The sequence below is a fragment of the Pyxicephalus adspersus genome, chromosome 4 (assembly GCF_032062135.1).
Source record: "Pyxicephalus adspersus chromosome 4, UCB_Pads_2.0, whole genome shotgun sequence".
Classification (NCBI taxonomy): domain Eukaryota; kingdom Metazoa; phylum Chordata; class Amphibia; order Anura; family Pyxicephalidae; genus Pyxicephalus; species Pyxicephalus adspersus.
This window is the reverse complement of record NC_092861.1, coordinates 113,972,731-113,987,947: the sequence shown is the minus strand read 5'-3', so window position 1 is coordinate 113,987,947 and position 15,217 is coordinate 113,972,731. Positions and strand designations below refer to the sequence as shown.

The 15,217-nt window shown below is 37.6% G+C and overlaps 1 protein-coding gene across 1 annotated transcript; it reads right to left on the bottom strand.

Moving 5' to 3' along the window:
- Positions 1 to 1,315: 1,315 nt before the first annotated feature.
- SCCPDH (saccharopine dehydrogenase (putative)) lies at positions 1,316 to 13,998 on the bottom strand. Its single transcript, XM_072409333.1, has 12 exons — positions 13,750 to 13,998; positions 12,255 to 12,364; positions 9,162 to 9,242; positions 8,618 to 8,747; positions 7,921 to 7,970; positions 6,906 to 7,036; positions 4,534 to 4,651; positions 4,056 to 4,175; positions 3,082 to 3,138; positions 2,459 to 2,570; positions 2,153 to 2,234; positions 1,316 to 1,628 (listed from the first exon to the last, which is right to left on the bottom strand). The coding sequence occupies exons 1-12, from the start codon at positions 13,943 to 13,945 to the stop codon at positions 1,523 to 1,525; spliced, it is 1,293 nt and encodes a 430-aa protein (XP_072265434.1). The 5' UTR covers positions 13,946 to 13,998; the 3' UTR covers positions 1,316 to 1,522.
- Between the last annotated feature and the right edge of the window lie 1,219 nt (positions 13,999 to 15,217).

Sequence of the window (15,217 nt, the reverse complement as noted above, 5' to 3'; positions counted from 1 at the left end):
TCTGCTATTCTCAGCAGCTCCTTTGTAAGCAGTGTGAGGAGAGACACCGCAGCTAACGCTGTCTGCTCTTCTGCCTCCTGTAATTTGTGGCCCCCAATTCACCAGCCACGGATCGGCACCGGTATAGGGCCTGGGGTTTGGGGTCCAGTGCGATAGATGAAAAGCTATATTCCACCTGATGAATCAAGACACAATCACTTTGCAAACTGCTGCTTATTGATTGACATTCATGCTTTAACAATTCACTCATTGACATTCTGAACTCATTCAAAACACACTATTTTCAGTAGTAATGAATGCTACATTCATTAAAAAAATATATATAAATTAAAAATTATAAATTACATTAAAAAAAAAAAAAAAAAATATATATATATATACACACACACACACACACACACACACACACACACAGTGATACCTTGGCTAACAAATTGTCCTGCGAACAAATTTTTTGGCTAACAATTTTTTTTTCCACTAACAAATATGGACTCGGCCAACAAATGTACACCTGATAACATACTGCATGACGAATTTACAGTACTTCCTGTAATAGAAAGTAAGAGCGAGACATCGCTTTACAGATGAACAAATGGGTCTTCCCTGCTGCTTGTGTGCAGTATGGAGGCCTTATGGCAGGAGGGGGCGGTTTGCATAACTTGCAGAAAAAAATCTTTTGCTAAACACAGCTAAGGTTGTGGGTGATCTTAGGGGGACTGAGTTCTTCTGCAACATCTTAAAACTCTTTAATGACCAAGACAAACTCTGCAGTTGTTTCTTTTTGCATATCAAAGCACAGCTTGCTTCAGAAGTTAATGAATGTCTAGCCTCCATAAATTTTTTTTTTTGCTTTGTTTGTGATTAACTTATAGTGGGGATTTTATACAGTAATTGACACCACACTGCCTAATAATATATTGAGACTGTTCCTATTGGGAAGCTGTTCAAAACTTATCTTTATATTGTGGGCAGCATCCAGAACAAATTAAATGATTTTCTATAGAATCTTTGGGAAATCACGTTTTGGCTAACAACATTTCGGCTAACAAATGTGATTCCGGAAAGGGATTATCTTTGTTAGCCGAGGCAACACTGTATTTATATATTTTAAAGAAAACAGAGCTTACTGCTGCACAGGAGGGTAACAATGAGTGTATCATGCCAGCTGTGGCATTTCTGTGTCTGGTCAGTACCATACGCTTATGTCATGAGAGGACAGACAGGTGGGAATGTCTGTTGCCCTCTGGGAAATGATATGCTTGTTTCAGACCGACCTTTACAAGAAGCAATAAATAAGACATCATATACCAGAATATATTATATTACAATATTTTATAGGTTAGACAAAGTTTACTGCAAGTTACTGCATAGTTATGAAAAATACAGAAAGCATTACTATATTCCATTAATTAGTGCAATTAGCTTCAACTTACAAATAAAGGACAGGAAGCATTATAAAGATTCATGTCTAAGTGCTCTAGTTATCCCCTAGTCATGCACATCGTCCCAGTGCCAACAATGCTTAGACCTCAGTCTTGCTAATCACATTAAAGTGAAGGCCAGCCTTGTTCAGTCGGTCAATAATCTTGGTTTTGGAAAATGCTGCTCCGGGTGAGTAAACACCTCCCCTGCAATAACAAAGGTGACTTAAAAAAAATAATTTACAAGTAGTACTCTTACATTTGTGGAAAAAAGTGGCCCAATGATTTTAACATCTGCAGAAAATGTAAATACTGTTTTAGGATTGTTGTACACAGGCATTTGAACTGCTTTTCTCCAACATATATGACAAGCTAATGTATGTACTAATGCAGCTTAGAACAACAAAGAAACAAACTGCACTAGACTTTCCTCTACTTCTGATGCCCATGTGCATAAGCCCTCTCTGTTTTTCTAGATAGGTTCTTGAATGAGCATAAGTGGGTCTGTCCATATCTCCTGATCTTTCACATCTACCAGATCTCTTAAAAGGTACAATGCAGTGTCATCTCAAACATTATCGAAGTAAATTACACTTATTATAATGTACCTCTGGCTGGAAACGAAACATGCAATTCAGCATTGTTAATAAAGGATGAATAAAAAATGAAACTGCAAAAGGAAAAATATTTTTACTGGATAATTCTTATTATATCTATGACAATACACAAACCTCTTTGGGAGAGAATCCCTTTCCTTTAAAATAGTCACTCCAGCTTGTACCATAGCAATTGGTGTTGTAATGTAGGCAACTTCTGTAATGGGAGGTAACATTGAAAACAGATTAAAACAAGGAGTATGCATCACTTACATCACATCTGCCTTATCCTACAGAAAACACAGGCAAAGTTGTACTGAGTTTAGTAAAGAAGTCCCAATATGCAAATAAAATGAAATGTTTAATTGTATAAAAAGCAAACATTATTGCACAGATACATTTTTTCTAAAAAAAAAAAAAAAAAAAAGTCAAAGGTTTTACCTGGTCCTGAAACCTGTGTGCATATTTTTAAATTAGGCTTCCCTTGTTGAGGATCTTGGTCCTCACTGTAGCCCTCTCCAAAGAATGTCATTGTGAAAGAGGATTCATCCATCTGTAAATACATTTCATTAACAAACATTAATTCATGTGTTAACTAACAACACTAGAATTTTGCATTACATTTACACAAAATATTAACAAATTAAAATTCAAAACAAGCAGATACAGCAAAGACTGTTACCATGAGCTGGTTGTAATTTATTTTAATTTAAACTGAATTGGGGGACTTGAGTGCAGGCAAATCAACTTCTACTGTACACACAGTATGTCCAAAGCCATATTCATTCACATTTAACCTATAAAAAGAGGAGAGATGGTGCAGAGAAGGTGGCTTTGCAAATGCCTTCCTGTCAGGCCTCACTAGTAGTACAGAGATGTTAGGATATCCCCTATATCAAGACAACATCATCTAACAGGCACTGATAACATGAAATAGGTTTCAGGTTGTATGGAAAGCATAAAGGTGTCCTTGGGGTAAATTTTGTACCTACTGTCATATATATTTACACATATATAAAACATGCACTTTATTCTTTTTCAATATTAATGAGCTTTCGTGTTACCTGTTTCTGTGTTGGTCCCTCTTTGGAGAAATACCCAAAGGAAAAAAACTTGGGGTACTGTTAAAACAATGAGCAGACAAAAACAAGTCAAATATTTCTGAGATTTTCTTACTTTTTTACCATACTGTACATACTAACATGAAGGTAGATGAGAATTGCAGTTTAAAAGGTCATTACCATTCACCACCTATCCAAAGCAATATGAAACATCAGGGTGCACAGGGAAAAAGTTCTGAGAACACACTGTGAGCTAATAAATCACAGACCTTTTATGTATATAATCCCAATATGTACTACACGCATGTTGTGCAACCAAGCACAACCAAGGAAAGCACAGTTACTCAAATCTGTTTTTTTCACTACACCCCATGTTCACAGCTCCTGCTGGTGATATTGTGACAAGTGCGGAAAGGCATTGTTTTTAGTGTACACAATTCCTTTTTAATCTGTATTTTATGCATTATTTGTACACTCCAAATAAATGTCTCCAATCTGATACAGCATATTCAGACTTCACTGCTTACAGGATGAGTGAGGCATTTGACCCAACTTAGCAGCAGCAAGTGGAGCTTACTCAAAAAGTGAAGGTATGGTACACCATGTAAAATATTTAGAAGTGTAAATTATGTCTAGGCATAGATCATTTTATATGGAATTTAGCCTTAAGCTTAAAGTTCACTTTTCTGACTATGAGCCAGGCACTAATGTGCATACAACTTCATAACTATAAATCCATGTTTAGGATTAAGGTACAGCTGCCCTGATTGGAGTTAGTTTTGGTGCTGCTCACTCCTTGCTGGAGGCTCTGAGAAAGTAAAGAGGTAGTCCTCTACCTCACAATGATCGGACTGTGCAGTTATTTTACAGTATTGCATGCAATCTGATTTGCTATGACAGCAAAGTCAGACATCTTTTACACAGCTTGATAACTAACACCAATTTTACTGGGCACTAACAACTAAGAAATTACTTACCTGTATCAGAAGTTTGCGTCCAAGGCTGAACTTAGTGAAAAGTAGGAAAAGGAATCCAGCAAACATCAATGTGATAACTGAAGTGAGACCGCCCACTGCAAAATAGGCAGCATACTGCACCTAGGGGGAAAAAAAGCAGTCAGCTTAATCAATAAATGCATTTACACCAGAGTTCCTTGTTGTGAACGTAATATGTGCACATTCTTGGGCAATGTGACCCAATGCTGCTAGTGTAAATGAGCCCATTTTACACACCAATTTTAAACACCAAAATCTGTGTAAAAACTATTTTCTTATTCCTTTACTACTACTACCAAAAAAAAAAAAAAAAAACATAATATAGATGTGGATCTACTGATCAGCAACCAAGATATGGTCACAAAATGCAAATAATTTTTGTATTTCACAACACATATTTACTTTCCTGTGTATAATTAAAATTTTAGATGCGTTGAGATTTGCAGAAGCTACAACTTACAGGAGTTTCCTGCAGGTTCTCATACAGGTATCTTTGAGTCCTTTTAACAACGGATGCATCGGCTCCCAAGAAAGGAATGGCATATTCTTTTACTTCATTGCTGTAAAATACTGCACCCCTGAAACAAGACAACATACAGTAAATATCTGATGCTAAACCCATCAACTTCAAACCGAGTGTACAACTGCACATAGTGTAATGGTATAATCCATAACCAGAAAAATATGCTATAAATCAAATGATATTATATATAGCAGATATTTATTTTATATACATATGTATACATATGACAAACCACTTAAATGAACTGCAGTTTAAAAATCAAACCTGAAGCTTTGTTATAAATAAGTGTACCACAATGTATGTTGGCGCATTCCCACAAATGTGCTGTGTTGGGGTGCCATTTACAATGAAATGCACCAATGCACACACAACTGCTTGTAACAACAGAACAGTGATGTGAAGGCTCTTAGGTCTCCATAAGAATAAGTAATCGTTTACTGTTGGATAAAAAATATTTTAAATAACTCAGCTTGAAAATAAAACAACAACCTACCTGTCCTTTTACAGATTCACTGATCTTCAAGCTACAGAGCTAAGCTTATTAAAAAAATCTGCAGGCGCAGCAAGTAACGCCAGAGTGCAGCCGATAAGACACTCCTAGAAGTGTGTCCAGTGCAAAAAAACTTGTCAGCAAGCTTATCTCTGCCACCAAATGATGATCAGCAACATGTGTAGAGATACAGAATAGTATTTATTTTTTATTTCAATATTTTTATTGAGAATAAAGGTTTTACAAATTTTCAGGAAAAAAAAAGAAATACCAAAAAATACAAAACATTAACAAGAAAAAAAGAGGGAAGTGTGAAGTTTTGTCCAATTCACCTATGGTGGATAAACAATCAAACATTACGATGACTGTGAATCATGTCATACCATAAACAACAGTTCGATTCAGCCAAAATTACTATTGGCAAACATACACAAAAAAAGAGAAAAGAAAAAAACCCAACCAATATAGAATAGGAGAAACCCAACCAAAAAGAAGAAAAAGAAGAGAAGAGAAAGGGAGGAGGGAAGAAGTATAGGAGAAAAAGAGGTAAAGAAAGGGAAACAAGGGATATGGAAAAATACATATCGAGAGGATAAGGACCCAAAGGTAAATATACCCAACATTATTCACTCGGGTGAGCACAATAAGGAAACCTTTTAAAGTAAAAGTAAATCTCAATTAAAATCGGCCGGCAAATAGTTATCTATCCAGAGCGACCACATCATTTGAAAAGTACCCATAGTGTCATTCAGTTTGGCTGCCAATAGTTCATTAGGGAAATACCAGTTGGCCTTGTGTTTTACTTTAGAAGTGCTTGAAGACAATGCCTTAGCAAGTGTTTGTTTAGCAGAGGTAAACAAAAAATTAAGAAGCTCAAATTGATGTTTCGTACAGTTTTTGGGTTTCAATAGTAGCAATGTTTCATACGAGTCTTTCCGCATGTTTCATCCCAGGAGCGTGTACACTAGTTGGTATACCCCTATCCAAAAGCGTCTAATCTTTAGACAAGTCCACCATACATGATAATGCGTACCTAATTCACCACATTGCCTGAAACACAAATTGGACATTGTTTGATTAAACTTCTCCAATCTAACTGGGACCAATTACCATCGCATTAGCAATTTTAATGCAAGCCAATTTTAATGGAAGCCAGTGTGGACCACACCGTGTGCCACTATGTCTCAGATCTGTGCCTATTGTGTATCATCCAATGTTCTGCCAATGTCCTCTTCCCATCTAGTTGCATACACCGATTCATCTGACAATTCTGCTGAGAGCAAAGAATTGTAAATCAGAGAGATAATTCCTTTACCCAATGGGTTTTTGTCATATTTCCCCTCAAAAGTGGTGTGTGACAAGGGATTACGTGTATATTTGAGTAGGGACTGAACATCGTGACGTGACTGTAAATAGGATAAAAAAAACACATGAATCGGGAACATCAAACATTTTAAGAATGGGAAGGACATTACTAAGTCTTTGGCTCTGCGGATATCTTGAGCCAATCATTCGTAAAAAACGGGATGGTACCTCAAAACCCGACAAAAAGCCTGGGTTGCCCATCTATGGTAACATCGACAGCCAGGCCTTAGACTTCTCTATACTTTAGAAAATGTTTAACTACATCCACTATTTTTTATTAAGGTTTTCAGAGTCAGATTTTTTATTGTTGCTTTATTTTCTGTGCTTGGGAGATCTCCCTCCCTCTCTGTACAGGGTTCAGATCTACTTAGTTCAGTCAACTACATGCATTTTGGCTGATCTGTCATCACTTAGTGTGGGTTACTACGAAAAAAAAAAAAAAAAAAACACAAACCTTCTTTTTAATTTTTTACCAACAACTGGAAGAGGTTTAAATGCCAACTGCTTCCTAAGATTTTTCAGATTGCCTTGATCTGCAACCCCATGAATGGCAGACTGCCATGTTCCATCATGAATACACGTTCCCTACAAAGAACACAAAAACAATATGATAGAAATCATAACAGAAGGAGATTACAAGCAATAATAAAATAAATGTACACTTGCGCCAATTTTCAGTATTCTTTTTGGGATTATATAGAGATATGCCTATACAGGTTGACAATAAAAAATCTGGCAACCTCCGGACCTGAGGAGTGCCGGATTTTCAAAAATTTTGGATTTTATACATTTATATTTAACAGAAAATTACTACCTGTACAGTTCGTTAAATGGTAGCTGAATCCATAATGGGGCTATACAGCAGCAAATTAATAGGAAGGAACGAGCAGGAAAGCACGTGCAAGCAAGACCCAATAGCAGATTCTGGAGTACAGCGCCATCAAAACATGAACGGCGCCTCCAGAAAACTGTGTAAATTTGAAAAAGCGGTACGTAATCCATGCCAGAAATCTGAAAGAACCGGATTATTGATGGCAGGATTTTTGAATGCCAACTGTATATTTTTGAATGCCATTGTAAAAGATAATTTTTTGTTTACCTAGGTAAACACAGTGATGTTTTGTAGGCTTGGAATTGTGTCTCTAATCTGCATGTGATCATAGTTAAAACTGACATAATACATTGTTAAACACTTGATTGTCAATAAGGACTGTGACCATTACTAACCAAGGCTGGGTTTGAAAGCCAATGGCTGAGCAAAGTGTTGATTGCGGAAAATGCATTTATTAACCCAAACTCAGATCCTATAGGGGGCTGGTAATAAACTAGAAACAGGATGGGAAGACGCAATATGCTATGTGGACCTACTGAAAATTTGTAGAATATTCACTTTCAAGCTGATATTTTAGGTAAACTGTTAACATAATATAGGGGAGTATAGAAAAGTGAATAATCCCTCTAAAGCTGACCTCTGATCCAGACTTGAAAGACAGGAAGCTTTCTACTGCTGTTAGGGTACCTAGAGAGAAAAAAAATATTTGTCATTGTCTATCATCGCAGAAAGAAAACAGTCCCATGAGAAGTGAAAAACTCCTGTGTGGGGCAATCTCTATGCCGTACCTCCCATACTTTCCTTACTTGTGTCCCAAAATAGGAATCTGATTTAGGGCTACATATAGCAAGCACTGAAAGGTATCATTGTGCAAGGTGTGTGATAATGTGCAAACATGAACCTAAACAGACTGTAGCTTAACTTTATTAGCTGAATATTGCAAACAACATAATACACACACACCCAGGTATAGATGTCCCTTGGAATATTACCTACTCAGTATGAAGAAACAAGAGGCAATACAGGCTCATGCTGTAAGTAAAAACTAAAGCAGAAAGGACAGAAAATATTTCAGATCCTGGTCTTCTATAAGTATGCCTGTAACATCACATCAGTTACTAACGTTTTTGTCACACCGGGATATCAATAAGCAATGTCTGGCATTTCAAACAATGCTTCATTCAGCATATTTTTTAGGCAATGTGTTTATGATTTTTTTATGTTACCAGTGTCCCTGATTGAATCTTAAATTCAAACAATAAAAAAAATGTAATAATCACTGTTATGCAATGATCACTTTTAAATTATGTGTAACCTTTTCCAATATACAATACCTTGAATGCTGTTTTTGGTGAACAAGACACCAATATCAGCTGGAATGGAGTCAAAACCACTGCTGCCGACAACATACACCCCTTTATCTTCTGCTTGGCTGTTATACTTCATATACATTGATTCCAGGAACTGTGCAAAGCAGGCAGAATTAATAAAATATATTAGGGTATGTTATATGATATATATACGCAGCTAATTTCTGTACATTCTATATAACAGTAAGGAAAAACTAGCACATACTAATACTATATTATTACAATGGGAAGGGAATGTTCATACATACACACACATTTTATATATATATATATATATATATATATATATATATATATATATATATATATATATATATATATATATATATATATATTGATTTATTATTTCATATAATGGAAAATATAATGTTTAAATGAGAATGATAAGCTATGAAGGTTGCAATTAAAGCTCAACAATAATGTCTCTGGTATATGTTATGCTAGGGTGTCCCAAACACATTGTCAAAATTATGGGACACCCTACAATCAGAAACACAATCACACTTACTTGGGGTTCTCCACTTATATCCACAAAGTGTGCGCCATTTTCTACACAAGCTTTCACCACAGGTTCACCGTAAAATCTGTACTAGTAAACACAAAAAAAGATTTTTCGTTCATATAATATCATTTGGAATTCACTGTGGGGTAATAAGTTACTTCAATTAAAAACAAGAACTCCCCATTTAATAAAGACTATATAGGTGTTAAGCTGCCAAGTTTGGAAACTGAGGAACACAAGCTTTTTTATTTGGTGCAAGATAAAATGTACCAACTCAGCATGAAATAATATTGAGTCAAATCCCACATCTGTCATACTTATCACTATTTTATTACATACTTAGTGACTGATCAATGAAGCCAGTGACAAGTAAGGACAACTACATGCAAACAGAACAGATATTAAATAGGCAATGACATGAGGATAAGGATCAGTGTTAGAACTTGCATCTTATCATATCAGTTAGCAATGTCATTTCCTGCACTTTCACCCTGATTTAATTTTATTAAAGCCTGACTTCAGGCAAACAACTAACTACACAGGTAAAAAAATATGGGAGATGTTTCACTGCAAAATATGTATATTTATGTCTAAACAATCCGGGGAATCAGACAGTTTAATATAGCTCTGTCTAGAAGAAAAAGGGAACTGATCTATTTCTACTGCCATTGCACTTTATCTTGCATGACCTCTCCTTGCATCCATCCTGAGACTGGACATTAAATATAGAAGCAGCACACTGATGAGTGCATAACTCTTCCATTCTGTTGAGCTGCTCTTTTCCTTCACCAGCTCTCTGTACTCTTCTGTACAGACAGTGAAGTTTACTGTAAGGGACAATACCAGGAAAGATTAGGAAACCTATGCAAACACAGGGAAAACATACACACTTTATACAGAGAGTGCCCTGGCAGACTTATACCAACTCTAAATGATTGCTGTCAGCAGGACATAAAGTGAAAAAAACAAAACACATTTTAGGGAGTTGTCACCAGAACAAGAAGCTTTCAATAGTATACAGACAGCAAAAAGAAAACGTGTGTTTACTTTTTTCATATAATTTTCTAGAGAGAATTCTATGTAGTCTAAAGCTACGTACACACGGCAGATTTTTATCACCCGATAATCGGCATCGGCCAAATATCGGGCGAAAATCTGCCGTGTGTACAGTCGGTCGTCCATCGTCCTTGGATCGGGCAGGTCGGTCGTTCGGACGATGGACGACGACTGATCCTAATGAAAGGGAAGGGGGAGAGAGCACAGCAGGGTGCCGCTCCGTCGCTCTCCCCCTCCCCTCTCTATAGAGCATGAACGGTGCTGTATATACAGCATCTTTCATGCATCGTGCACTCCCTTGTCGTTGGAAAGGATCGTGAAAGATCCTTTCCAAGGACAAAAATTGCAAGTGTGTACACAGCTTAAGAGGGACCTTTCATCCTCGAACCTAAGAGCCTTCTGTGTAATACATGTGGCAGTAAACTGTAAAAAATCATAGAAGAATGTTCTTTACCTGTGGGGTTTATGAAATGAACATTATTGTGTCTATTAAAACCAAATATAAATTAATGAGCATACAGGACATTTGGCCTTAGTCCATTTGCTATCTGTACAAAGTTGCATATTATGTGGAAGGCAGTTTGCCTTTTGAACTATAGTAGGTAATTGAGTTCAAATAAGATAAAATACCTCTCATGAGTTTTGTAATCACCTGATTTCTAGTCTATAGGTCACACATTTCTTTGTGACAAAGTTCATTTATTTATCTGATATATGCCTGGCTTCTCACTGCCTAATCATCCATTTTTTTTCTGACATTTGATATGACACAGGGTGAATAGGACTGTCACTGCATGGACAATATTCATCTCATGCTACCTCTAAGGGGTCCTCTAGATTGCAAAGACCTAAACTTACAAACCAGCCAAAATAGTTACCCAGCAAGACAAAAAAATATTGAAAAAAACAAAAAGTTAAACGTTGTTGAGAACAATGTTGGATCTCTTCTGATTAAAGTCAAAACACAAGTTAAATGTGCCTTTTCTAAACAGACCACAGAGTTGTTTACAAAACATGTGTCCTTTACTATGATGGAATTTAATTTCTGTTGGTTTGCTCAAGTTTTCATTCTTCAGATGCGATGCGAAGTCAGCAGACTGAAGTACAGCTTGTAATATTAGTAAAGTTCTTTGGGCCCTGTGCATATAGGATGCAGTTGCATGAATGTGGTTTGCACAGCAAGCTCTTACTAAATATTTACAAAACTTTCAGCCTCGTTCGAGCAGTTTTGCTGAAGGCTTTAAAGCTAAACATCAGCCAAAAATAACAAGGAAAAAATATTTAGCCCATCAAAAGTTAAAATATTGAAACCGGCTCTTGCTGATACCTGAAGTACTTCTAGATATAAAAAAAACTAGATGTCCTCAGTGTGATGCCTATCCTCATTTAATCCACTCTATCGGAGACTAGGTCATTCTGGACTGCACTATATTGTGAATGCACAGTGAGAAGAGAAGCAGCACAATGACAAGCTCACCTCCTCCTGTGCCACTCAGCTTGAACTCCTATCTGCCTAGCTTTAAAATATCAGATAAGCATTGAAATAATCATTATAACTTTTAACAAGCAGCTAGTTAGTGAAGACTACTTTTTTCTTCCTTCAGTTTACATAAAATGCATGTGCTGCAGTACACTATAACACAACAGTGTTGGAATGTGCATTAGGGTGGCAATAAATACAAATGGTGCTGCAACACAATAAATGTGCAGGGTGCACCACAGTGTTAACCGACCCAAAGCCTAATAAAAGCTTCTTTTTTGTTGAAAGTAATCCTCATCATTAACATTTAAATCTCAAATTAACAATCAAAATTGGTACTAAAGGAGTGGTTAATAATTTTCAACAAAGCTACTCAAAGCTTTCCAAATGCTAATTAAAAGCTTGCTGTATACGCCCTGTACATTCTAATTACAGTACTAAGAACATTCTAGATTAGATCCTGATTACAAATTAAAGCAACTTCTCAGGCCAAGCCCTGTACCAACAAAGATATTTGCATATTACAGATATACATCAATGGGCATTCTTTGTTTAATACTTACAGGCCCCACACAGTCCAGAACAACAGAGGCCTTCTTACACATTTCAGCCAGGGAGGAGGAATCCTTAACATCACAGATTATAATGTCAATGGACTTCAGCTGCGGCTTGGCTACAAAGAAAAACGAAAACGTCACAGCGGGGCCTGGCACCAATTCTAAATCAGATCCCTTATTCTGTGTCATATACAGCCACAGGTAAAGAGGTTTTCCAGAGGTCTTTGTTTCTGGACAAAAAGCAAATGATGAAATCTGGTTTGATATAAAAATAAAATGACCTGCAGAATGTAAAATACACAGACACCACTTAGTTATATGTTGCCTGAAGCAGATGACTTTATTCTGTGAAGCTAGATATCCTTTGAATTATGCAAACTTTCCACTTTCGATGACAGATCCAATAAAATGATCTAAATCAAATAAAACAGCCAGCAATCATTATTCTGATCACAAGATAAATTGGGGTCCTTACATAAACAAGTTGCCTGTGAATGTCCTTTAATTTACCCCATGACCCACATGGCATGATATCATACAGACGTGTGCCATGTTTTAGGAAAAGAAATATTTGATCTGAAAATCAGATTGGTCAATCAAGCACAAAGCTGGCAGAAGTATCTTGGTACTGCAATGTTATAGTGGGTGTACACCCAAAAAGGTTGATGACCACTGTCCTATACTATATACACACACAGCACTGTATGTTCATCACAATCTGTTGTGTTATTTGGGGCCCTGATGAATGGGGACATTTGAACCCTTGAAATGTGTTGGCTTGTGACAACAAAAAAGTCAGATTGACATTAAAGCGTACCTAAAGATAGAAATTCCACTTTACATAAACAGGTAGACAACACTTTTACGTAAGGTAAAAATTCTGTTGTTTGTTGTTTTTATTTTAAGTGCAACACCCTTTTTTTTATATATATATAGATAAAAAAAAAAAGGGTGCAGCACCGCCCCCCAATTCTCGATCGCCTAGGTGATCGAGAATTAAAAGGAATGCAAAGCCCCCCGGGATGCGTGACGTAGGTATCCTGGGAGGCTTTGCACACTTGGTGCAAGATAATTGGGCATTTGCAGAAGGAGCCTTTGCGTGAAAAGAGAAAAATTGCGTGAGATTGGCAAGTTTTTCTTCCAACCTATGTCACCCGATCTCGCGCCTGGGTCAAGCGACGTAGGAAGAAGAAGAGACGGAGCCGACGCCTGGAGGATGGATACAAACCACAGGGGGGATCCAATCCATCTTTATGTAAAATTGTGCGGGTATACGCACCTTACACGTGAATTGATGAAACATCACACACTGATGCTGGCTGTTGCCATGGGCAACTTCCTGACAGGATGACTGAATGGACAGAACAAGAAACCTCCACCCCTCCCCATGTAAAGAAATACACAGCCAGTCCAATATATACATACTTGTATTCGTGTATGTATGTATGTATATATATTGGCAGCTCCTGTCATTCCCTCATTACACTGCGCTGTGTCTCACCCAGCCTGTCAGCAGCCCATTGCAACACCTCCTCCAGCTTCTTTCTGCTCCTGCCAGCTACGGCCCAGCGCAGCTCCTGGCCTTTAAAGTCGCCTCCATCCGCCACCCGGGATACCTCCTCCACCACGAACTGCCCGGTGAAGCCGGAAGCACCGAATATGACGAGCTGGTACGGACGGCCTGCTGCTGGCGCCATGGTTGTGTATGACTTCGCTGTACTCCTGACTGACTAAGGGGCGGGACCAGTCACGAGCACCAGCGTAGACCTAGTACTGGGAGGGCGTGGCGAGAATACAGTCACGTGACCAGGTTGTGGCCTATTAGGACTGGGCTGTTTGAGGAATAGCAGAAGCGCTATAAATGAACTTTTATGGATATTTAAATAATACTGTAATACTGTTAGAATAAATATACAATACATACATTAAAAAAAAATGCAATACTCACCGTATTAGTGCTATTGGCTGCAGTACCTCTTTTCTGCCATAAGATGTCCTCAGTCTCCCGAGCTCAGCATTACTCAGCCCAGAAGACTGAGGACATACTGTGAGTGCAGAGTGTCAGAACCGCTGCTCCTCCCCCTCCCAAATAACTCTGCAAGATAATTTTATGGACGCACAATATCATTAGAACCAATAAATATTATTAAACACCCTTTACTTACAGAATGAGGCAGTGTGGGATAAAAACTGTAGAACACAGAGTACAAAATTAGGTGATTTGAAATATATAACTTACAAGAGAATACAGAATAAGGTGGTGTGGAATATGGAACACAAAGCACAGTGTTATAGGAAAATACATTCTTACTAAGACATTTGTCTTAGGACATTCTTACAAGGACAATGGCCTGACAGCCCAGAGGGGGGATGATGGGGGTGAAGCACAGCATCTAAGGTGCCTAAGTGTTCCCCAAAGTAGCACCACCCAACTTTTGCTTGGTCAAGGGCTTGTAAGAAGATGGAAGTATTTGTGGGACTACAAGTGTCAGGAAGGGTTATAGAACGACACAAAACTCCCAGGCTCTGCTTAATTAATTGTTAGTACTTATCTTTATTGGATGGGTACAATAGTCAAAATAGCAACAGTTCCAGCAGCAATTCACACGACTCACCCCAGGGAGTGCTCATTTCCATATCATCCATCTGGGAAGAGTCAGGCATGGAGAATCCGGCATTTCTTTACCCGTATCCAGAAAATGTCAGCGTCAGCACTTAATTCTATATCTGTGGTTGATTATACACTGATGTCAGCCAATCAGATTGTTACATTATACTGTAAAAAAACTTGCAATTATTAGTATGAGATCATATTTTGTATATTACCAGCTACATTTTTTCTCTCGATTCGTTGAGGCATAACAGCCATTACTTTCTTCTTATCAGGTTATTCCAACCCCAACATATGTGGGAAGGAGGATAGACAGGCACAGACTACACAAATCCACAATATGTGTATTCAGTGTTTC